Source organism: Mandrillus leucophaeus, unplaced genomic scaffold (assembly GCF_000951045.1).
Source record: "Mandrillus leucophaeus isolate KB7577 unplaced genomic scaffold, Mleu.le_1.0 Scaffold1485, whole genome shotgun sequence".
NCBI classification, from domain to species: Eukaryota; Metazoa; Chordata; class Mammalia; order Primates; family Cercopithecidae; genus Mandrillus; species Mandrillus leucophaeus.
In genome coordinates, this window is record NW_012101460.1 from 75,401 (window position 1) to 100,423 (window position 25,023).

Below are 25,023 nucleotides of genomic sequence, written 5' to 3' on the forward strand. Positions count from 1 at the left end.
TAGTGTTTCCTAACTCAAGCAAGGCTATTATTGAGGCAGGTGGCAATCAGATCAGTGTTTGAAGTTTTTTTTTTTTTTTTTTTTTTTAAGTATTTGGGAAGTTTTAAGGGTAGTTTAAGTGATAAGGAGAAACTGTCCAGAAATGCAATGCAAGATGACTGTTTATTGAATCAGAAAAATCAACTCTATAATCCCAATGCACTGATATATTTTGTAGTAAGAAAACAGACTCACAGCCATTAGAAACCTGCTGAACTGCTAGTCAGGAAAGGTGGAGATGGAGCTGGAACTTAGATTAGTTTGGCACCAAAACCTGTGTTCTTTCCACTGCCTCTGTGAGGTCTAACAATATATTCAGCCAGAGAATAGAAATTAGAGTATGCAGGAGGATCATGGAGAGTGAAGGGCAAGTTGTTTTTTCTTTTTGTTTTTTGATGGAATCTTGCATTGTTGCCTGGTCTAGAGCAATGGTGCGATCTCGGCTCACTCCAACCTCCACCTCCAAGTAGCGGGGATTACAGGCACCCACAACCATGCCCGGCTAATTTTTGCTATTTTTTAGTAGAGACAGGGTTTCACTATGTTGGCCAGGCTGGTCTCAAACTCCTGACCTTGTGATCTGCCTGCCTTGGTCTCCCAAAGTGTTGGGATTACAGGTGTGAGCCACCATGCTCAGCCTGTGAAGGGTAAGTTTCTAAAAACCGCCAAGAATCACGAAGACAGAGAGGCTATTTATACCTGGTTTCCATTAGACAGGAACAGAGAAAAAGAGAAAAAGCTTAGGCTGATCATTACCTCCTCTGATCTGATCAGGGACTGAAGAAACTTCTGATACGGTAACTGGTAAATCCACTCCTGGGTAACCATGATGATGTACACAAGGAGGGCTCCTTTCAGAAAGACACAATATGGAAAGTAAATTGAAAAGACACTTATGGCATTAGTGGAGAAATAGTAAACACAGCACAGCAGTGCCAAATTCTCTACAGAGGCTTCACATTTCTGATCCAAATCACGTCTGGATTTAGGGTTCCGTCATAAGGGCTACATTGTACCCCGTTTTCCTCTTTAGCCACAGCCAAGTTAGAAATGTTGGCTTCAGTCTGTTCATGTCCCTACCTACATCAAGTGGTGTCAATAAATGGAAATGACTAGCTTTTGGGGAGAATGGTTTACATTACAGGCAAGGCTCCAGCATTTTCCCTACTATTAGGATAAGAATGATTCAGATAGATTCACCAGGGAATTGAAAACAATTTGTTTGGTTTTTTAGTGTTTTTTCCCATAATGGATTTAACTTCCTAATTATGGCTGTTTAGGTAGAGTTTTTGCTGCCTTTACTGAAGAGTCAATAAAACAAGGAGGGAAGGTCCAGGGATGTTTGTGTTTACAAACTGGCTCTCAGCCAGGCATAGTGGCTCACATCTGTAATCCCAGCATTTTGGGAGACCCAGGCGGGTGGATTGCTTGAGGCTGGAGTTCACGACCAGCCTGGGCACATGGCAAAACCCCACTTCTACAATAAATATAAAAATCAGCTGGGTATCATGGCCCATGCCTATAGTCCCAGCTACTCAGGGGGCTGAGGTGGGAGGATTGCTTGAGCCTCAGAGGCAGAGGTGGCAGTGAGCCAAGACTGTGCCACAGAACTCCAGTCTGGGCAACAGTGAGACCCTGTCTCAAAAACAACAACAACAACAAAAAACAAAAACAAACAAAAAACAAAATCAGCTCTCAGTAATCAAAATATAAGCAGACAGACTATACTCAGATAATTTAAGGCCAACTAAAACAAATATTTCTTTAAATCCAGAATCCACAAATACTGGAAAATACAACCTTTATTCATCTAAATTCAGACTTTACTATGGAAAATAGTCTCTTCCCATACTGAGGAAAAAACAGGTTTTTGAGATCAGGTCGGTTCCTCTCACTCTTTATTTCACCTCTGAAGAACACCCCAGCTGAGGGGGCTGTGAGTGATACCTGGGCAGTGGCGGTGGAAGCTCCACTACCTCTGGGATTAGGGGCACTGTTTCCAGAGTCTGTGAGGTCGTGAGGATGTCACTTATGCTGTGCTCCTGTGGCTGGTTCTCCCCTCCAGGAAGTCTCTCCCCAGCCTCAGCTGGTTCCTGCCCAGCCTCAACCCCAGGCTCGCCTTCAGCACCTCGCTCCAGGCCTGGCTGTGAGAGTGCAGAGCTGTACATGGAATCCCCCAGGGGGCGGCTGGTATCAAAGCACTCAGGCAGGATGATGATGTAATCCTCTGAGGAAGCAGAGGACTGACTCTGAACTTCATCTTTGAGCTCCTCCTCCTCCTCCTCCTCCTCCTCCTCCATGACAGCTTCTTCCTCAGTGATATGGACAATCTCCTCCCTCTCATCTCCAAGTGGTCCTTCTTCAGGCAAGGCAAATTTCACTAAAGGATGAAAGCAACCCATTTTAAGGTGGAAGCTAAAAGCAGGCCTAAGTACTATCCTTACTTGGTAAAGCCTTGTGGATCATGAGACAGAATTATGAAAGCCAGAGGAGAGGGAAGAACTAGCGAGAAGGGCTGGTTCTGGAACTATGACCACATTCTAAGGTTGAAGACTATGCAAAACAAAATAGAATCAAAGCTCACAGAAACAAGGTAGGCAGAAACACCCAGGCTTCCAAAAAGTTCTATGAATCACAAAAGGAGGCAGCTCCATCCCTTCCCTTTTCCTTTTCATGTGATGGTTAATACACTGAGGTAGAGTTTAAACCAAAATGGATACACTAACTAACAATGCTATAAAAAAAGTTAGGAGACGAGTATTGCAGGATTACATGCCTATTCTCCTCCTCTTCTTTACAAAGATGATGCAATCATGGGAGAAAACTGGCCAATCATGTTTGAGGGGGTAAGAAAGGGTATAAAAAAGCTACCCAGGGCCGGGCGTGGTGGCTCATGCTTGTAATCCCAGCACTTTGGGAGGCCGAGGTGGGCGGATCACGAGGTTGGAAGATCAAGGCCATCCTGGCTAACATGTTGAAATCCCATCTCTACTGAAAATACAAAAAAATTAGCCGGGTGTGGTGGCAGGCACCTGTAGTCCCAGCTACTCGGCTGGCTGAGGCAGGGGGATGGCATGAACCTGGGAAGTGGAGGTTGTAGTCAGCCGAGATTGCGATGCTGCACTCTAGCCTGGGTGACAGAGAGACTCTGTCTCAAAAAAAAAAAAAAAAAGCTATCCAGGCCAGGTGTGGTGGCTTACGCCTAAAATTCCAGCACCTGGGGAGGCCAAGGTGGGCAGACTGCTTGAGCTCAGGAGTTCGGGACCAGCCTGGGCAACATGGTGAAATCCCATCTTTACAAAAAAAAAAATTTAGCTCAGTGTGGTGGCATGTGGCTGTGGTCCCAGTTGCTTGGGAAACTGAGGTGGGGGGAGCCCAGAATGTTGTGGCTGTAATGAGCCATAAACTTGCTACCCGCACTTCAGCCTGGGTGAGAGTGAGACTTTATCTCAAAAAAAAAAAAAAAAATTACCCATAAATCCTATCAGAATAACAGCTGTGAATATTTTGGTATTGTCTTTCCAGACCTTTTTGTTATGTATTTGTACACACATGTGGAAAAACATATAAAGATATGCATGATTGATTGATTGCTTGATTGACTGATTAATTTGAGAGACAGTCTCACTCTGTTGCCCAGGCTGAAGTGTAATGGCTTGATCTTGGTACAATGCAAGTTCCGCCTCCCGCGTTCACGCCATTCTCCTGCCTCAGCCTCCTGATTAGGTGGGACTACACGCACCTGCCACCATGCCTGGCTTATTTTTCGTATTTTTAGTAGAGACGGGGTTTCACTGTGTTAGGATGGTCTCGATCTCCGGACCTTGTGATCCACCCACCTCAGCCTCCCAAAGTGCTGGGATTACAGGCACGAGCCACTGTCTTATTATTATTTTTTTAGATGGAGTCTCGCTCTGTCACCCAGGCTGGAGTGCAGTGGCGCAATCTCGGTTCACTGCAACCTCTGCTTCCCAGGTTCAAACAATTCTCCTGCCTCAGCCTCTTGAGTAGCTGGATCACAGGTACACGCCACCACGCCCAGCTAATTTTTGTACTTTTAGTAGAGATGGGGTTTCACCCTGTTGGTCAGGCTGGTCTTGAACTCCTGAGCTCGTGATCTGCCCAACTCAGCCTCCCAAAGTGCTGGGATTACAGGAGTGAGCCACTGCGCCTGGCCTTACATGTGTATTTTAAACAAAAGTAAGATAAATAATATTTAAAGATATAGGTCAAATTTCATTATAATAGATAAAGAGATTCTCCAATATTATTTTGACACAGAATTATTTGAATTTTTGGATACTTCTTAAAATATATGCTATTGGTTCTATTTGATACCTAGAAGTTTCTGTTATAAAGGTATTTATTCCTTTTTCTTCTTTTTTGAGATGGAGTTTCACTCTTGTTGCCCAGGCTGGAGTACAACTGTGCAATCTCAGCTAACCACAGCCTTTGCCTCCCGGGTTAAAGTGATTCTCCTGCCTCAGCCTCCCGAGTACCTGGGATTACAGGCATGTAATCCCTGGCACGTAGCCACCACGCCCGGCTAATTTTTCGTATTTTTAGTAGAGATGGGGTTTCTCCATGTTGGTCAGGCTGGTCTCGAACTCCCGACCTCAGGTGATCCACCCACCTCAGCCTCCTAAAAGTGCTGGGATTACAAGCGTGAGCCACTGTGCCCGGCCTATAAAGGCATTTATTACAGCAGAATTTAACCTTGAGAAACTTTGTTTGGTACTCCTGTTTCTATCCACTGTTTCTGGGACTGCTGCCCTTGGAGAAAGCAGACAACTCAGCTATCCAGAGGGGTCTTTGCTAAGGAGCTCTGTCAAATTACAGGAAGATTCCTTACTGCAGAATCCAGGCAGCACAACTGGCTGCTATTCCACTGTGGAGTGCAGCTGTAATTCTTCCCGAGAAGACAGAAAAAGGAGTATGGTGGCTTCTTTGCTCCTGATGCTCTAATTAGAACAGTCAGGTAGCATATGTAGAGTCTAAAGACACAAACAAGATCAGAATTTCTAACAAAGATTCACTCTCCTTTCACTCTCAGTGAAGAAGAGCACATCTAACTCATCAAGTCTGGCAGTCACGATTCAGGTGTCACCCTGCTAGGTGGGGGAAATGCAAGGACACTCACTCTGCAAGGATTTCTGTCTGCAAGGAGGGTTGTGGTCTGGGGCAGCATCCAAGGTAAGGGATCGGATTACTGTCTCACACACAAACTGGGTCCCACTCAGGTCTTCTTCTGTTTCCTCCACAGAAGCAATGTTCTGAGTCTTTCTCTTTACTGACACTGTAGAATCTGAAAGACATATGAACCTTGTCTGCACTTAGTGTTTAAAGTGCTGAGGAATGTTCACCAGTCATTACCCATGCTAAAACTAAACCAAGGAATAGCTGCTATCTGTGCCACGTGAAGGTGAGGCAAAACATGAGATGCTATAGAAAGAAAGCCCATTTACATGCTAAGTAAGGTCAGTAGGGGATAGCTGTAAAATAGAGTATGGTATGGAAAGGAAGGATGTAAATACTTTACAAATATTTAATCCCTTACCAGGAAGTGCTTTAAATCCTGTCCCTTCACTCTCTTCCTCTATCTGCCCCAAGCCTGGCTTCTCTATTAAAGGACTGTCATGTGGCAGAGGAGACATGCAGGGAGTCATATCTGGAGAATGAAGAGAGGAGAACCATCAATCAAGAGAAAGCATCATATCATCAATAGTCAGTGTCCAGAAGTAGCACTTAGCAGGCTTCTTGCCTCCTGCAGAACTAAAATAAACCAAGATATGCTTTGAGGTCTCTTACAGAAAATTTCTCCAGACCAATAAGTATGCTAAATATCTCAGATCAATCAATGCAGAAAGAATCACAGTTATTTAGCCTGGAAAGCTGTGGCCAAGATACAAAACCATGAATATAAAGGAACAAAAGGACAAAATGTCTAGAGAAAAAAAGAGAAGAGGATTCCTTTACAGTAGAAAAGCCTTGCACAAACTTGTATCATTGCTTCTTCTTTTTTTTTTTTTTGAAATGGAGTCTTGCTCTGTCACCCAGGCTAGAATGCAGTGGCAAGATCTCGGCTCACTGCAACCTCTGCCTCCTGGGTTCACGCAACTCTCTGCCTCAGCCTCCCGAGTAGCTGGGATTACAGGCACCTGCCACCATGCCCGGCTAATTTTTGTATTTTTAGCAGAGATAGGGTTTCACTATCTTGGCCAGGCTGGTCTTGAACTTCTGACCTTGTGATCCACCCGCCTTGGCCTCCCAAAGTGCTGGGATTATAGGCGTGAGCCACCGTGCCTGGCTATGCCCAACTAATTTTTAAAAGTAATTTTTGTAGAGATGGGGGTTTCACCATGTTGCCCAGGCTGGTCTCAAACCCTCAAGTGATCCTCCCGCCTTGGCCTCCCAAAGAGCTGGGATTATAGACACCAGCCACCATGCCCAGCATATTGCTGCTTTTGAGAAAGGACAGGAAAGAAGGAAAACGGATCCATGATTGCTGCTTTACTGTCTTACTGAGGGAGAATTCCTTGCCATTTCCTCAGAATAAAACACTACCAGCGTCTAGGCTGTGGTACTGTGTGCCTATTAGTAAGATGAACAAGATGAAATGAGTGACATTCTTACCCACAGGGGTGTTATGGGGCACTCTCTCCAACTCTTGAACAATGTTTATATCCAACAGCTCAAACGACAGCAGGTCCTATAAAAAAAGACAGACAATGTTAGGCTGTTTGGAGTGCATGCTGGAGCCATGTCTTGATGGGATCTGTAGACCATTTCCACATCGTCTTGTATTCAACTCTGTTCAAATTCATGCCTGTCTCCAGACAAGTGAAAAAAGGAAGAGTTAAATAGGAATTAGGTGTTGAAATAACCAAATGGCGGGAAAGAGAAAATGCAGCAGGTAAAAAGGAGAATCAGCTAGGCCAAAGTGAAGAGGCCACTAAAGGGAGTTTGTGGGGAAGTACAGGATTGAGTTCCCAATTCAAAGAGGAAACATCTAGTTTACAAATTTGCTTCCATGGGTGATCTCCTTCCCATTAAATATACCGGACTAGATCAAAGTGGGCATATCTCTGATTTTCTGATTACCGCCTATGGCTCTACCACCTTCTCTCCTGTGCTCTCTCCCTCTGTCCCTTGCCCTTCAAAGTGCTGAATCTTCCACCTGGGCAGTCAGAAGATCCACAGATGGGATGTAGAGCTCCCTCTCACTGGCAACATTTTTTGCCTTCTGTGGGATGCAGGCTGCTGTCCCTTCTGTCTGCTCAGTCACTTCACCAAGTTGTCTTTCTTCTTTAGCCAGAAGAAAAGCTTCCTATAGAGACAAACCATTGAGACAAATTTTAGGCCTTCAACAGAACTGAAGAGGCAGGCTGACAATGCCCCCAAAAATAAAAACTCTGCTGTACCTCTGTATCTTAAAAAACTTAAGAAATGTTTTTGATATATTTTTACAGTTATAGAAAAGCTGTAAAAACAGCAGAGAGAATTCACATTCACCCAGCTTCCCCTAATGACAACTTACATTAACTATAATAGTCAAAACCAGAAAATTAACATTGGGTAACTTTAAGCAGTAAACACTCTGCCCGACTAATACAAAGAAATTGCATTAAAAAACTGCACTAAGTAGCAAACAGGGCAAGACTTCATTAGTATTTAGGAAACATATACACAGTATTTCAGGAGAGATGGATATTAAGGAGAAAAGCTATCAGTTCAGCAGTTCCATAGGCCAGGCCAGGCCAGGCGCCCCTTTTTCCCTTGTGCAGCCAACAGGCTGACCATGCAACATTACAAAGAGGTACAAAAGTATTCAGGGACCGCCTGCGGCAAGACCCTAAAGATACTAAAACAAAGACACTAAAACAAACACCCTAAGGGAGAGGCCAAATATCAGCACAGAAATGTGTTGGGGGCGGGGGGAGATGCTAACCTTTCAAGATTTCTGGAAAACAACTAGCTATGAGTGGGTTCTTTTAGTTTTAGCCATGTCCTTTCTAACTATGATTTGGATACTGGGCCAAAGCCTGTCAGTCAGTGCTCACCTCTTGCTGGCAGGTGAGATCATCAGTTTTGCTTGAGCTGATCATGCCCTTTTCAATGTTATCAGGGCTCTCTTCGGAGGGGAAAGGATCCACTATGATACTGCACCAGACTCGAGGCCCAAATTGCTGGCCTTTGTGAGAAAGACGCCAATGGGAAGTATACGTTCCCTCCAAGGCTGGGGCAATGAACTCCACAGATACAACTCCCACATGGCCGGCCTTGAGGCAAGGAACCAAAACATCCTTCTTTTCTGTGGAAGCCAAAGTCAGGTTTCCCCACATGAACTTGAGCTGAAAAAAACAGTAAGAAGAGAAAGCAAGCTTGTCAGCTGAGCACTCTGCCACTTCAAATCACCTCATCTTCACATTTTGTGGGAAAAATTACCTTTGTGTCTGCACTCCACTTCACATTTCCTGTATTCTTCATCCTCCAGTGTTTGATAAACTTGGTTCCTGGCTGAAGGTGAGTCCCATCAGGCAAATTCTCATCCACAAATGCTGCACTGAGCATTGGCATAACGGGGGTATAGGGTTGCAAAGGGAGCCTGAACAGAAATTCAGATGCTTAGTCACTTGCTGTTGGGTGTGAAGTCTTCAGAATATCTCACACTGGCTTGAAAGTCTGGCTGTGACTCTTGAAAATGTACTAACCCATTTGCCTTAAAAATAATACTAATATTACTAGTATAGGACCACATATCATAAACAATAAATTTTCTGACAAACTTAAAACAATAAAACAAAACAGAGGATAGGTCTCACTCCTGAGCTAAAAAAGTCATGGTAAGAGTAATTAAAAGGGCCCATCAATACAACACCTAGAGAGTCAGGCTTTTAAAACATTTGTTCCTTTTGCTTCAATTCCAGACTGCCTCCAATGAAGAGAGGGACCCCACCATTCTGAACTTTAGTGGTTTCTATCTTTCTGAAGAAGGAAACAAAACAAGTGTCAAAAATAACTACCAAATGTGGCTGGGCGCGGTGGCTCACGCCTGTAATCCCAGCACTTTGGGAGGCCGAGGCGGGTGGATCACAAGGTCAGGAGATCAAGACCATCCTGGCTAACACGGTGAAACCCTGTCTCTACTAAAAATACAAAAAATTAGCCAGGCCCGTGGTGGCGGGTGCTTGTAGTCCCAGCTACTCGGGAGGCTGAGGCAGGAGAATGGCGTGAATCCAGAAGGCAGAGCTTGCAGTGAGCCAAGATCATGCCACTGCACTCCAGCCTGGGCAACAGAGAGAGACTCCGTCTCAAAAAACAAAAACAAACAAAAAAGCCAATAACAAAAAAACTAAGACCAGATAATGGGAATTTTTAAGGATTTGGGTGTTAAGGGTTACCAATAAATAAGACGGAAGTTGGTTGAAGTTCCAGTTTCAGAGAGCTGGGCCTAAAGTTTCGGCTCCCACCCCAGCCCTGGGCTTACATCAGGGTATTAGACTGGAGCAAGCTCTCAGGTCGGCCTAAAGGAGACTTGGGGCTCTGGAGTCCATGGATTGAATTCCACAGGTGAATTTTCCTATGGAGTTTAAGTTGCTTTTTAAGTTCCTTGACCTCTGCTTTACGTTGTTTCTTCTCAGCTCGCAATCTTTGCTTTTCTGCTTTAAGAAAGTTCTTATCAACCTGTTTCTGGAGCCTGTGAGATAATAAAAGCAAGTCTTAAAAGAAAGTCACAAATAAATTCTGAAGCTATGTGGAGCCAATTGTAATCTCCATCAGTGTCAGCTTCTAGTTTAATTTCTTTTTTTGTTTCAGAATCAGGGTCTCACTCTGTCATGTAGGCTGGAGTACAGTGGTATAATCATGGCTCCCTTCCACCTCATATTCCTGGGCTCAAGCAATCTGCTCACCTCAGACTCCCAAGTAGCTGAAACTATAGGTATGTACCACCATGCCTGGCTAATTTAAATGATTTTTTTTGTAGAGGCGGGATCTTGCTATGTTGCCCAGGCTGGTCTCATATATTTGGCTTCAAGCGATCCACCCACCTTGGCCCCTCAAGTTGCTGATAAAACAGTTATGGGCCATTGTGCCCAGCCTACTTTAGTTTCTTAATTTCTTTTTATAGTTATTATTTCTATTTTATTAACTTTGGATAACTGTCTTCATTACTGCACATCAACTGAAAATGAGCAGAAGTAAGGAGACTATCTGCAGTTTTGTGATTCACACCTTGTCACCAGAACCAAGAAGTCAATCAGAGAATAAGCATCTCCATGTAGAGGGTTTTACCTGACTTGTTCCAGAGCAGCAGGAAGACGAGGAGTAGAGTATTTTGAGTGAGAGAATGGTTCAGAGGAGCCCACAACAGGTCTCCGCAACTTCAGCAGGACATGGTTAGTGTCGTGGCTATATGGCCCTGCTTCACAATCTTCACAGATATTGTAGGATGGGCATAGGCTGTGGGTAAAGAATGGCACAATACACAAGGGCAGAATAGGAAGTACCTGGGGTAGGGAGATATAAGACCATACTTCTATGTTTGCTCCAGTACCAACTAGCTGGTAACCTGAGCATGTCATCTGACTATGCCATGCCTCAATTTTCTTCATTAATAAAATGAGGATTGCTAGGTGTGGTGGCTCACGCCTGTAATCCCAGCACTTTGGGAGGCCGAGGTGGGCGGATCACAAGGTCAGGAGATCAAGACCACAGTGAAACCCCGTCTCTACTAAAAATACAAAAAATTAGCTGGGCGCGGTGGCGGGCGCCTGTAGTCCCAGCCACTCGGGAGGCTGAGGCAGGAGAATGGCGTGAACCCGGGAGGCGGAGCTTGCAGTGAGCCAAGATCGCACCACTGCACTCCAGCCTGGGAGACAGAGCGAGACTCCGTCTCAAAAAATAAATAAATAAATAAATAAAATGAGGATAATAACACTTAACCCATATCCATTTTAAAGGAAAATCTATGGGAGGAAGGTAAGATGTGAAAGTATATGGGGCCAGGCACAGTGGCTCATGTCTATAATCCCAGCACTTTGGGAGGCCATGGAGAGGAGGATCATTTGAGTCCAGGAGTTTGAGACCAGCCTGGGCAATATAGGGAGACCCCATCTCTAAAAAAAATTTAAAAAAATATGAGGCAGGAATGGTGGCCCATGTCTGCAGCCCCAGCTACTTAGCAGGCTGCAGTGGGAGGATTGTCTGAGCGTGGGAGGGTGAGGTTGCAGAGAACCGTGATTGCACCCTGTACTCCAGCCTGGGTGACAGAGACGCTGTCACCAGAAAAAAAAAAAAGAAAAAGAAAAAGAAAAAAGAAAACAAAAAGGCATTTGGAATAACCGAGGAACTACCCTTAGTGATCTAATTTTGTGTGTTCAGGGGAACATAATTTTGCCTGGCTTTGCTAATCCAAATGCACATTTGAACAAAACAATCTGAATAGCACAACCCACAAAGCATGTGGGTGAAGAGTAGCTTGTGCTTCCAACTCACAGCTATGACATCTAAAGCTCAGAAACAGGGCACAATCAATTTCCCTTCACCTACACAGAAAGCCAGGGAGATAAATGCTGTAAGGTCTATCACTAGCTAGCTACTCCCAAGCAACTGCTTACCTACACTGGTAGCGGACACCAACAATCCTTCTTTGGCAGTTGTTGCAAGCAATATGCCAGCTGAACTGATTTTCTGGCAAAAACAATGTTTCCTCTGAAGTAGGCATTGAGACTTCTGAGGGATAAGAACCCAAAGATGGGTTCTGGAGGACAAGCTTTTCATGTAATTTCTGTTCAAGCTTCTCAACCGTTTCTTTAACCACTTGTTCTCTGAACTAGAATATGGAGCAGAAGGTGGGGAAAAAACTCAGTTCCAATACTGGAAAAAAGTGTGAAGATATCAATAGATCTGAAACCTGTCTCTGGTATAACACAAAAACACAACAAACAACTGCTACTGAATAGACAGAAACATAGCAAAAGGTCTTTTCCTTCTAGAGCCAAACTGGTTCGAAGAAAATATCAAAAAATCCTTTTGGTAAGTAAATTTCTAACTTTTTCTCAAGCAGAGATTTGTCCCTCTCCCTTACATGCTTAGAATTAGACTCCCTCTTTTTCTGGCACTTCACTGCAAAGGTTAGAGCTTTCTCGACTGGAACAGTTCTAAGTTTGGAAATTATAAGCTACCACTCTTCACGTGTACCAGAGGCAGCAGCCATCTGGGTTCAGTTTTCTATTTCTTCCACATTCCACCTGTGCCAACACCACAGTTAAAACCCAAGCGAGAGAGAACACTCACTGTCTCCAGGTAGCTTGTGAACCAGTCTGGGGGCTTGTCTTGAGGCTGGTCTGTGTCACATGGAGCAAGTGGCAACGACTGGGAGAAAACACAAGCCGAGATGTTAGAGGTTACTTTTTCTATTTAAAATACTTTTCCCTGAGTGTATTATTTTGAGGTTTCTTTTGTGAAATCATACAAGTATATAATTTTTTAAAAAGTCACAGTATGAAGGCGTACTAAAGGAAAACAAAGTCTCCAGCCTGCTCCCCTTCTACAGAAGTATTACCAGTTTCAAAAGTCAGAGATAGAGAGGAACACAATAATTCCCAAATATCTGATAAATATGCAAATCTTACAACAAAGACAATGAGAAATAAATCTAGAAAGTGGATAGACTGAAACAGGCAATGGGGAAAGGATTCCCTATTTAATAAATGGTGTTGGGAAAACTGGCTAGCCATATGCAGAAAAATGAAACTGGACCCCTTCTTTACACCTTATACAAAAATTAACTCAAGATGGATTAAAAACTTAAACATAAGATCTAAAACCATAAAAACCCTAGAAGAAAACTTAGGCAATATCATTCAGGACATAGGCAGGGGCAAAGACTTCATGACTAAAACACCAAAAGCAATGACAACAAAAGCTAAAATTGACAAATGGGATCTAATTAAACTCAAGAGCTTCTGCACAGCAAAAGAAACTACCATCAGAGTGAACAGGCAACCTACAGAATGGGAGAAAATTTTTATAATCTATCCATCTGACAAAGGGCTAATATCCAGCATCTATAAGGAACTTAAACAAATTTACAAGAAAAAAACGACCCCATCAAAAAGTGGGTAAAGGACCATTTTTTTTTAACAGACACTTCTCAAAAGAAGACATTTATGAGGCCAACAAACCTATGAAAAAAAGCTCATCATCACTGGTCATTAGAGAAATGCAATGAGATACCATCTCAAGCCAGTTAGAATGGCAATCATTAAAAAGTCAGGAAACAGGGCTGGGCTTGGTGGCTCACGCCTGTCATCCCAGCACTTTGGGAGGCTGAGGAGGGTGGATCACAAAGTCAGGAGTTCGAGACCAGTCTGACCAACATACTGAAACCCTGTCACTACTAAAAATACAAAAAATTCGCCAGGTGTGGTGGTGTGCGCCTGTAATCCCAGCAACTCGGGAGCCTGAGGCAGGAGAATCGCGTGAATCCGGGAGGTGGAGGGTGCAGTGAGCTGAGATCGTGCCATTGCACTCCAGCCAGGGTGACAGTGCAAGACTCTGACTCAAAAAAAAAGAAAAAAAAAAAAGTCAGGAAACAATAGATGCTGGAGAGGATGTGGAGAAACTGAACGCTTTTACACTGTTGGTGGGGGTGTAAATTATTTCAACCATTGTTGAAGACAGTGTGGCGATTCCTCAAGGATCCAGAACCAGAAATACCATTTGACCCAGCAATCCCATTACTGGGTATATACCCAAAGCGTTAAAAATCATTCTGCTATAAAGACACACGCAAACATATGTTTATTGCAGCACTATTCACAATAGCAAAGACTTGGAACCAACCCAAATGCCTATTAATAATAGATTGGATAAAGACAATGAGGCACACATACACTGTGGGATACTATGCAGCCATAAAAAAGGATAAGTTCATGTCTTTTGCAGGGACACAGATGAAGCTGGAAACCATCATTCTCAGCAAACTAACTCAGGAACAGAAAACCAAACACAGCATGTTCTCACTCATAAGTGGGAGTTGAACAATGAGAACACATGGACACAGGGAGAGGAACATCACATGGGGCCTGTCAGAGGGTGGGATGGTAGGGGAGGGATAGCATTAGGAGAAATACCTAAGGTAGATGATGGGTTGATGGGTGCAGCAAACCATCATGGCTCGTGTATACCTATGTAACAAACCTGCACATTCTGCACATGTATCTCAGAACTTAAAGTATAATAAAAAGGGCCGGGCGCGGTGGCTCACACCTGTAATCTCAGCACTTTGGGAGGCCGAGGCCGGCGGATCACGAGGTCAGGAGATTGAGACCTTCCTGGCGAACATGGTGAAACCCTGTCTCTACTAAAAATACAAAAAAATTAGCTGGGCATGGTGGCGGGCGCCTGTAGTCCCAGATTCTCGGGAGGCTGAGGCAGGAGAATGGCATGAACCCGAGAGGCAGCGGAGCTTGTAGTGAGCCAAGATCGCGCCACTGCACTTCAGCCTGGGCGAGACAGCAAGACTCCGTCTCAAAAAAAAAATAAAAAGATAAAATAAAGAAACCTATTCAGCTTTATTTAAAAAAAAAGAAAAGATATTGGATAGACTGGGCCATACCCTTCATACCTGCACTGCAGGATCCTCTGGGGTCTTCATGTCTGATCCCAAGACTCTCACCAGTGAAGAGTAATGTGCAAGTGGCTTCTTCCCTGCCCTGGCAGCTAGTCGTTTTGCTCCTACAACTGGGGGCGGGGCTTCATCAACAACATGGTGCCCTTCGTGGACTTGCATCTGCAGTTGATTTCCCTGTTTAACTGCCATCTAAGAGCATACATTATGAAACAAAAACATACGACATGATTCTCCTCTCCTAAATAACATTTCAAAGACATCAAAACAGAAGAATGTGGTAAATTATGCTAGAAAATACTGGGATTTGTGTTTGCTTTATTAAATCCAACAACAAATATAATGTTTACACTCAATTTGCTATTTCTTTGCTAAGAATGTTAACTAGAGGCCGGGCGCGGTGGCTCAAGCCTGTAATCCCAGCACTTTGGGAGGCCGAGACGGGCGGATCACAAGGTCAGCAGATCGAGACCATCCTGGCTAACACGGTGAAACCCCATCTCTACTAAAAAATACAAAAAACTAGCCGGGCGAGGTGGCAGGCGCCTGTAGTCCCAGCTACTCAGGAGGCAGGAGAATGACGTAAACCCGGGAGGCGGAGCTTGCAGTGAGCTGAGATCCGGCCACTGCACTCCAGCCTGGGCGACAGAGCTAGACTCCGTCCCAAAAAAAAAAAAAAAAAAAGAATGTTAACTAGAAATTTATTTATTTATTTATTTATTTTTGAGACAGAGTTTTGCTCTTGTTGCCCAGGCTGGAGTGTAATGGCATGGTCTTGGCTCACTGCAACCTTCGCCTCCTGGGTTCAAACAATTCTCCTGCCTAAGCTTCCCAAGTAGCTGGGATTACATACAGGTGCCAACCACCATACCCGGCTAATTTTTGTACTTTTAGTAGAGATGGGGTTTCACTATGTTGGCTAGGCTGGTCTCGAAATACTGACCTCAGGTGATCCAGCCACCTCAGCTTCCCAAAGTGCTGAGATTACAGGTGTGAGCCACTGTACCTGGCCTAGAAATTTATTTTTAGTTTTTTGAGATGGCAATTTGCTCTGTCGCCCATGTTGGAATGCAGTGCGTGGCTCACTCCAGCCTATCTCCTGGGCTCAAGCGATCTTCCCCACCTCAGCCTCCCGAGTAGCTGGGATTACAGGCACATGTCACCACACCTGGCTAAGGTTTTTGTTTTTGTTGGAGACAGGAGTCTCATTGTGTTGCCCAGACTGATCTTGGACACCTGAGTTCAAACTATCCTCCCACCTCAGCCTCCTGAGTAACTGGGACTACAGGTGCGTACAACCACACCTGGCTAATTTTTGTACTTTTCTAGAGGTGGAATTTCATGATGTTGCCCAAGCTAGTCTCGAACTCCCGGGGTCAAGCAATCCACCCACCTCGGCTTCCCAAAGTGCTCGGGTTACAGGTTTGGGTCACTATGCCTGTTGGCTAATTTAAAAAATTTTTTGTCATATGTTACCCAGGCCGGTCATGAACTTTTGTTATTAAAACCACAAAAGTATTGTGTTGCTTTATTCCACAAAAACAAAAAAAAAAACCCGTAAAACTAGGTTTTAAGATGGCAAATTAGGTAAGATTTTCCTTGACTGGGTTACTATTTTTCTGTTTGTTTCTTTGTTTTGTTTTTTTTTTTTTGAGATACAGTCTTGCTCTGTCACCAGGCTGGAATGCGGTGGTGTGATCTCGGCTCACTGCAAACTCTCCCGGGTTCAAGCGATTGTCCTACCTCAGCCTCCTGAGTAGCTGGGACTATAGGCATGCGCCACCACACCCAGCTAATTTTTGTGGTTTTAGTAGAGACGGGGTTTCACTATGTTAGCCAAGATGGTCTCGACCGCTTGACCTCATCATCTGCCTGCCTCAGCCTCCCAAAGTGCTGGGATTACAGGAGTGAGCCACTGCGCCCGGTCTAATTGGTTTTTAAGTAAGACATCACTTACGGAATCTTAACTCAGGTTTCCAAAAAAGTTAATTCTAGACTAACAAAACTCAAAAAACTTAAAGATACGTCCTATAATTAAGCATTTACTTTTCCAATAAAAATAGTATTTTGGGGCCAGGCGTGGTGGCTCATGCCTGTAATCCCAGCACTTTGGGAGTCTGAGCCGAGCAGATCACCTGAGGTCCGGAGTTCAAGACCAGTCCGTCCAACATGGTGAAACCTCATCTCTACTAAAAATACAAAAATTGGCCGGGCATGGTGGCGTGCACCTGTAATCCCAGCTACTCGGGAGGCTGAGACAGGAGAATGGCTTGAACCCAGGAGACAGAGGTTGCAATGAGCTGAGATGGCACCACTGCACTCTAGCCTGGGCAACAAAGTGAGACTTTGTCTCAAAAAAAAAAAGAATAGTATTTTGGGGTAGTGAGAGGTGGCTCATGCCTATAATCCCAGTACTTTGGGAGGCCAAGGCAAGAGGATCACCTGAGGTCAGGAGTTCGAGATGAACCTGGCCAACATGGTGAAATGCCATCTCTACTAAAAATACAAAAATTAGCCGGGCACGGTAGCGCGCACACCTGTAATCCCAGCTATTAGGAAGGCTGAAGCAGGAACACTTGAACCTGGGAGGCGGAGACTGCTGTCAGCCAAGATCGCACCACGGCACTCCAGCCTGAGCAACAGGGCGAGACACCGTCTCAAAAAAAAAAAAGAAAAAAGGATTCAATGTGTAACTACATCTGAGGTGATGGATATATTAATTAGCTTGATTGTGGTAATAATTTCAAAACGTATACATATTTCGAAACATCACATTTTATACCTTAAACACATACAAATTTTTAAAAATCAGAAACTAAAAACAAAAAAAAGCATTCCATGTCCAAAAAGTGGCTATCACCTCTGCCTTAAACATAAGATTGTATGGGCTGTAAAGAACAGAGTGAGGTAGGCTGGGTACAGTGGCTCACGCCTGTGATCCCAGCACTTTGGGAGGCCGAGGCAGGCGGATCACTTGAGGTAAGGAGTTTAAGACCAGCCTGCCAAACATGGCGAAACTCTGTCTCTACTAAAAACTACAAAATAAATTAGCTGGGTGTGGTGGCACACACCTGTAATCCCAGCTACTTGGGAAGCTGAGGTATGAGAATCACTTGAACCCCAGAGGTGGAGGTTGTAGTGAGCCAAGATTGCACCACTGCACTCCAGCCTAAGCAACAGAGACTCTGTCTCAAAGGAAAAAAAAAGGAGAGAACAGAGTGAGGGAAAGAGGTGAAAAATGTGAACCAGAACACATAGTTCTAGACCAGGCATGGTGGTGCACACCCATAGTCCCAGTTACTTGGGAGGCTGAGGCAGCAGGATCACTTGAGCGCAGGAGTTCAAGGCTGGCCTGGGTAACATAGCAAGACCCAGTCTCTTTAGGAAAAAAACAAAACAAAACAAAACAAAAATGGCATCAAGGCACAGTTCTAGAGAGTTTTTGTTTTGTTTGAGATGGAGTTTCCCTCTTGTTGCCCAGGATAGAGTGCAATGGCGTGACCTCAGCTCATTGCAACCTCCGCCTTCCAGGTTCAAATGATTCTCCTGACTTGGCCTCACAAGTAGCTGGGATTATAGGCATGCGCCACCACACTTGGCTAATTTTTTGTATTTAGTAGAGATGGGGTTTCACCATGATGGTCAGGCTGGTCTTGAACTGCTGACCTCGGGTGATCTGCCCGCCTCAGTCTCCCAAAGCGCTGGGAGTGCAGGCGTGAGCCACCGCGCCCGGCCAAGATATTTGTATTTTTAAACACTAGAACAGTAGTACAAAGACCAGTAAAGAGATGGGACTATAACTGAGAAGGACCTTTTTATTATGAATTGCCTTTTGGTGAGTGTCTCCCTCATCAGTCTCCCTAAAAATAGGTTTCATGGTGTTTATACTTATTAGTCTCTGCCCATAACTAATGGAATTCAGGTTTGAGTTTCAGTCAACAAATATTTTAGGCCAGGCGCAGTGGCTCATACCTATAATCCCAGCACTTGGGAGGCCAAGGCTGGCAGATTGCTTTAGCCCAAGAGTTCTAGATCAGCCTGGGAAACATGGCAAAACCCTGTCTCTACAAAAAATATAAAAAGTTAGCCGGGCGTGGTGACATGTGTCTGCAGTTCTAGCTACTCAGCAGGCTGAGGAGGAAGGGTCACTTAAGCCTGGGAGGTGGAGGTTGCAGCAATCCCAGATTGTGCCACTGCACACCAGCCTGGATGACACAGCATAACCTCGTCTCAAAAACAAAAAAACAAAAAAACAAACCCATAATAATATTTTTTACATTATTTGAATATGAGACTAAATACTCATTACCTTAAGCGCTTCTTCATATTCTCCTAAAAGGACAAAAAATATACAACATGATATTTCTTCACACACCCCAAAAGATTCTATTATTTTTAAATTATTTTTACTTTGTACACATCCATTCATTCATTCAAGAACCAAAAATTCTGTAAGATTAAGTATAGCCAATCCTAAAGATGAACTGTACAACATGAGGAACATATTATAGTTAAATAATCGTATATTATATTCATGATTTTTGCTAAATAAGTAGATTATGGCTGGTTTCTGGGGAGGGCTCAGGGCACCACAGGGCCACTATAATGAGATGATAGATATGTTAATTTGCTTCACTATAGTAACCACTGCCACGTAACATTGTGGTCAACCACATGTATGATGGTGATCCCATAAGACTATAATGCCACATTTTTACTGTACCTTTTCTATGTTTAGATATGCAAATACCATTGTGTTCCAACTGTCTATAGTATTCAGTACAGTAACATGCTCTGCAGGTTTGCAGCCTAGGAGCAATAGGTTACACTGTATCTCCTAGGTGTGTAGTAGGCTATACCATCTAGGTTTGTGTAAGTACACTCTGTGATGTCCATATAATGACAAAATCACCTAATTGATGCATTTCTCAGTACATATCCCTGTCATTAAGTGATGCATTACTGTATATGTATTTCATAACATCATGTTGCACACCTTCAATATATACAATAAAATTTTTTTAAACATACAGCCAATCCTGACATTAAAGAATTCTTAGCTGCTTATATATGAACAGCAACTATCTTTTGCTGACAAACTCCCTTCTTCTTGCAACAGAATCTACTGTAGATCAGTTCTTCCCCTTAAATCCCTCTTTCATCACTACTGGGAGTCTTCCAGTTACAAAATCTCAAGCCAGGTCCCTCACGTTTAGGCACTGTGATGCTCAGGACTCAAGAGAGTTCAGTGTTAATACTATCATTTCACCTGATTAAAATAAGATTTTAGGGGCTATCCTGGGAAACTAATTTTCAACTATAACATGGTTCCTATGGGAAAATGCACTCCAAGCTCTGAACATCTGATAAATAAACTTTTGGAATACCACTTGTTTGTAAGTTCATATTAACATATATACAAAGTCGGAAACAAATGCAATACCATGGGAATACTTATATGTATTGAACTGGGAGGCATATTAATTTCAGAGGACTGGCATCTTAAATATGAGAACCTCCCGTTAAAGCTGTCCTTAGGGTCCATTCAAAGGCATCATCCTATATATAAAAAACTGCTATACAATAAAATCCCCTATGTAACTAATGTCCATCAGTGCAATGTCAATTTAGAGTATACTAAATTCCAAACTCTAAAATTAATACTGCAATAAGGTTTGAGTACAAATAGAAATGCCTCAATGAGCAGATTAAGGCTTTTAAATAAGGCTGAACAGACTCTCTCAGGGACTCACCTTGACTGTTGATGGATACCTACAAAAGGAAAAAAAACAACAGTGAATTATAAGTGTCTCACCAATCGAGCATTTCTGTTACTAGGACCAGCCCCATAGGACAGACAAAAACTCAGGCCAAGCCTTCAGCTTTTCCGTATCACTTGCTAGTCATGAATAATACTTAAGAAATTTTAAGGCTGGGCGCGGAGGCTCACGCCTGTGATCCTAGCACTTTGGGAGGCCGAGGTGGGTGGATCATGAGGTCAGGAGATCGAGACCATCCTGGCTAACACGGTGAAACCCCGTCTCTACTAAAAATACAAAAAATTAGCCGGGCGTGGTGGCGGGCACCTGTAGTACCAGCTACTCAGGAGGCTGAGGCAGGAGAATGGCGTGAACCCAAGAGTTGGAGCTTGCAGTGAGCCAAGATAGCGCCACTGCACTCCAGCGTGGGCGACAGAGCGAGACTCCGTCTCAAAAAAAAATAAAGAAATGTTAATGCTTATCTACTGTGCCCTCCTTTATTTCAGATACATTAAGAGGCAGTGCAATATAACGGTTAGGAGCTTGAGTTCTACAGCCAGAGGGTATGGACTGAACCACTACTTTACTACTTCCAAGTTTTTGTGCGTTTGGACAAGTTATTTTCACCTCTGTGCCTCAGTTTCCTCATGGGTAAAACAGTGATGATAATAATGTACTCAATACATGGTACTGTTGCTAGTCTGCCACACTGTAACCACTCAATAAAGCTTAGTCATTAGCCTGGGCAACAAAGTGAGACCCCATCTCTCCAAAGAATTAAAAAATTTTGCCGGATGCAGAGGCATGTCCTAGGTACCCAGAAGGCTGAGATGGGAGGATTCCTTGAACCCAGGAGCTCTAGGTTGCAGTGAGCTATGATCATGCCAATGCACTCCAGTCTGGGCAACAGAGTGAGACTCTGTCTCTTTAAAAAAAAAAAGCTTAGTCATTATATTTGTATTATTATAAACTAAGTGGTAGCTTATGCTATATGTGAACTTAAGGTCACTATATAATTTTAAAAGTTATCTTGGCCAGGTGTGGTAACTCACAACTGTAATGCCAGCACTTTGGGAGGCCAAGACGGGCCAATGGCTTGAGCCCAGGAGATCAAGACCAGCTTGGCCAACATGGTGAAATCCCGTCTCTACTAAAAATACAAAAATTAGCCAGGCGTGGTGGTATAAACCTGTAATCCCAGCTACTCGGGAGGCTGAGACAGAAGAATCACTTGAACCCAGGAACTGGAGGTTGCAGAGAGCTAAGATCGCACCACTGCACTCCAGCCTAGGTGACGGAGTGAGGCTCTGTCTCAGGAAAAAAAAAAAAAAAAAGTTATCTCAGGCCAGGCATGGTGTGTCACACCTATAATCCCAGCACATTGGGAGGCTGAGGTGGGAGGACTGCTTGAGTCCAGGAGTTCAAGACTGGCCTGAGCAACATAGTGAGACCCCATTTCCTTTTTTTTTTTTTTTTTTAAAGTGAAAGTTATCTCTGAGATATTCTTCAATGTTACTTCTCCATTTCTCAATTCCATCTCAGATGCTGCAAGTCTTCTTAGAATATTCAATTATCAAATATATTTAAACCACCACACAAATGAGCTAAACACTATTTTGAATTATTAAAGCCCATATCACTGGAGAAATAAGATTGCTATTCTGAACACCTAGCAATAAGTACCATAATATACTTTACCTCTTCATTTTCCTCATCCAGGTATTTTATTTGAATAGTATTCAGATCAAATGAAACTTTTACCTACAAAAGAAATACACATTTAAAGGCAGGTTATAATGTATGCAGAAGTCAAAGGATGAGCTGTGCACATTTCATTACATATTAAATATTTTATACAGTTAAAAAAATCCACAAAATCAAAAGACAAACAACAAACAACCATAACAACCCGTAACAAAGGGTTAGTATCTGCGACACACCCAGAGCATCAGCAAAACTGCTAATGATACAATTAACAACTCAGGTAAAAATATACATAAAATTCAGAGAAGAGGAGATCAGAACACCTAACAAGCACATCAGAAGACTTTCAAACTTTCTGGTGGTCAGAACAATGCAAATTGAAGCAATGAGATGACATCTCATCAGAATAGCAAATTGTGTGTGTGTGTGTCTGTGTGTGTGTCTGTGTGTGTGTGTGTTTTGAGGGGGGAGTGGGGTAGGGAACAGCAAACGTCTTTTAAAGTCATAACATCCAGTGTTGTCAAAAATTCAGGACATTGTCATGTATTTCTGTGTGCTGCTACGATTGTTCTGCAAAGCATTTGGCAGAATCTATTAAAATTCCAAATAAAAGGCTTTGTGACCCATTAATCTCACATTTGTCACAGGACAGAGTTTATCCTGTAGAACAGTGTATAAGTTATGTGTATAGATGGATACCTCCTGAAGTTTCATGATAAGAGGAAAAAAAACAAAAAGCATCTTTTGTTTTTTTTTTTTTTTTTTTGAGACGGGTCTCACTCTGTGGCTCAGACTGGAGTGCAATGGCTCGATCTTGGCTCACCGCAGCCTCAACCTCCAGCACTCAAGCAATTCGTCCACCTCAGCCTCCAGAGTAGCTGGGACCACAGGGGCCTGCTACCACGCCCAGCTAATTTTTGTATTTTTTAAATAGAGATGGGGTTTTACCATGTCGCCCAGTCTGGTTTCAAACTCCTGAGCTCAAGTGGTCCACCCGCCAGGGCCTCCCAAAGTGCTGGGATTCCAGGCATGAGCCACTGTGCCCAGCCAAATAATGTTTATAGTATGATCCTAGTATGTTATCTGCATGAACATGGAAAATGTAAAGTACATACAGGGCTGTTAACATTGGTTACCCAAAAGAGGTGGGAGTAACAGATGAGGGGAGGGAGAGTGGAGGGCTATTAACTGCTTGAGATGGTTTCTCTTCTTAAAATGGGCATGTATTATACTTTTACACTTAAAATTTACAATAAAGAAAAAAGGCAAGCTCTCAGCTCATTTAACTACTAGGAAAAGAAAGATAACTGTGATTTTCACATCTTTTCACAAACAAGATCTAACTTCTTTCTGAATCCAATCTTTTTTTTTTTTTGAGATGGGTCTCACTGTCACTGTTAGGATTCAGGTATTTGCTGGAAGGCAGACAACTACTTTAGATCATCTTTCAAGATCTACCATTTCTTTCCCTTTTTAGTTACCATCAGATATAACCAGGTAAACGTAGAGTTTTACCAAAGGGAAAAACTCTTTCAGCAGAGAAACACATCAACACAGGAAGTAAAACATTCACCACTGCAAACTGAACAAAAACAGAAGAGTACAAAGGGCAAACCAACAGGAGGAAAAGCCTTAGCAAAAAAACAGAACAGGTGAACTGCTGTCTAAGCAGGTATGAAAGTTTTTCCTGCTCAACTTTGAGATACTCAACCTCTGACCCAACAATAAAAACAATCGATAGGTTCTTGCAAAACACAAGTTATATCCTCACTCACGAAAGAGAACATTTCCTTGGGACCTGGTTGGGGTGGAGCCCACACAAATTCATTCCTCATACTGTTTCTAAAATTAATAGGTTTTCTAAATCCTATCTCACTAAAAACAATTTTACCTTCCCTTTCTAAAATGTTCAAAAGGAAACTTATTTGTTGGTTCCCTTTATTGGGGCACATCTCATATATGAATACTGAACTCCTCTCAAAAGCAATTTTCCAAAAGGCCCAGAAATGGTAACTATGACAGACTTTACAGCTATGAAACAACACTACTAAAAATAGCTACCTTTGGAAAAAATAACCACGCTTAAACCAAGGAGAAACAAAATAAAGTAACACTCACCATAGCCTCAATATCAGCCCAAGTTGTATTTTCTGGATCAGAAACCAGAAAGCTTTGAATTTCATTTTTAAAAGTCACATTTAGAGTAACCTGTGGTTCCATGCTGTGGGGCTAGGGTTGAGAAGGTTGGTAGGAAAGAGAGAAAAACACATTAGAAAGGGTTCTATAAGTTGCATTAAAAGTTCACTCAGCAAAACTTGTGAGGACCCAATATGGGCTGGGCTTAGGAGACATAGGACAAAAGAAACACTGTCCCTGCTCTTACCGAACTTACCATCACTGTTAAATAGGAATTGTTTCAGGAAAGAGAGATAGGCTAAAACCATGCCATAAAGACTTGTACTTAAGTCACAAAAATTATTCTTGAAGCTATCAGGAACTTCCACATTAGAAACAGAAGTATGCTGAAAGTATTTAAATTTTGACCAAATTCCCAGAAATCCTCTAGCATTTGTAAAATCCTTAAATATTTTATGGTACTTTATGATGACTGGTTAATTAAACAAATCCTTACTAGTAGCAGGACATACCAACATGGATAAGAGAGATAAGGTCTCTGTCCTCAGGGAACTTGTATTCTTGTATGACTTGAGAGTGACATTCTACATTTTTCTTGCAGAAGGAGGGTTGTCATAACTTGAGAACCTAGGTTTTCTTTCAGTTTTAAGAACTTACAGGCCGGTCGGGTGCGGTGGCTCAAGCCTGTAATCCCAGCACTTTGGGAGGCCGAGACGGGCGGATCACGAGGTCAGGAGATCGAGACCATCC

The 25,023-nt window shown here is 43.1% G+C and overlaps 1 protein-coding gene across 4 annotated transcripts in view; it reads right to left on the bottom strand.

Annotated features, from left to right (window-relative positions):
* Positions 1–25,023, bottom strand: part of NBR1 (neighbor of BRCA1 gene 1) — a 39,985-nt gene that overhangs the window by 9,985 nt on the left and 4,977 nt on the right. For 3 of the 4 annotated variants that reach the window (XM_011974752.1, XM_011974753.1, XM_011974751.1), the window contains 17 exons: positions 24,256–24,366; positions 22,132–22,194; positions 20,428–20,446; positions 18,984–19,006; positions 14,672–14,866; positions 12,337–12,414; positions 11,658–11,872; positions 10,333–10,500; positions 9,527–9,736; positions 8,485–8,644; positions 8,100–8,390; positions 7,217–7,366; positions 6,673–6,748; positions 5,597–5,707; positions 5,180–5,344; positions 1,987–2,419; positions 796–890 (listed from right to left, as the gene is read on the bottom strand). In XM_011974752.1, coding sequence (XP_011830142.1) covers positions 796–890; positions 1,987–2,419; positions 5,180–5,344; positions 5,597–5,707; positions 6,673–6,748; positions 7,217–7,366; positions 8,100–8,390; positions 8,485–8,644; positions 9,527–9,736; positions 10,333–10,500; positions 11,658–11,872; positions 12,337–12,414; positions 14,672–14,866; positions 18,984–19,006; positions 20,428–20,446; positions 22,132–22,194; positions 24,256–24,357 — 2,554 coding nt within the window. In that variant the 5' untranslated portion in view covers positions 24,358–24,366. The remainder of the gene's footprint in view (positions 1–795; positions 891–1,986; positions 2,420–5,179; positions 5,345–5,596; positions 5,708–6,672; positions 6,749–7,216; positions 7,367–8,099; positions 8,391–8,484; positions 8,645–9,526; positions 9,737–10,332; positions 10,501–11,657; positions 11,873–12,336; positions 12,415–14,671; positions 14,867–18,983; positions 19,007–20,427; positions 20,447–22,131; positions 22,195–24,255; positions 24,367–25,023) is intronic. The other variant, XM_011974754.1, reaches the window with a different exon arrangement.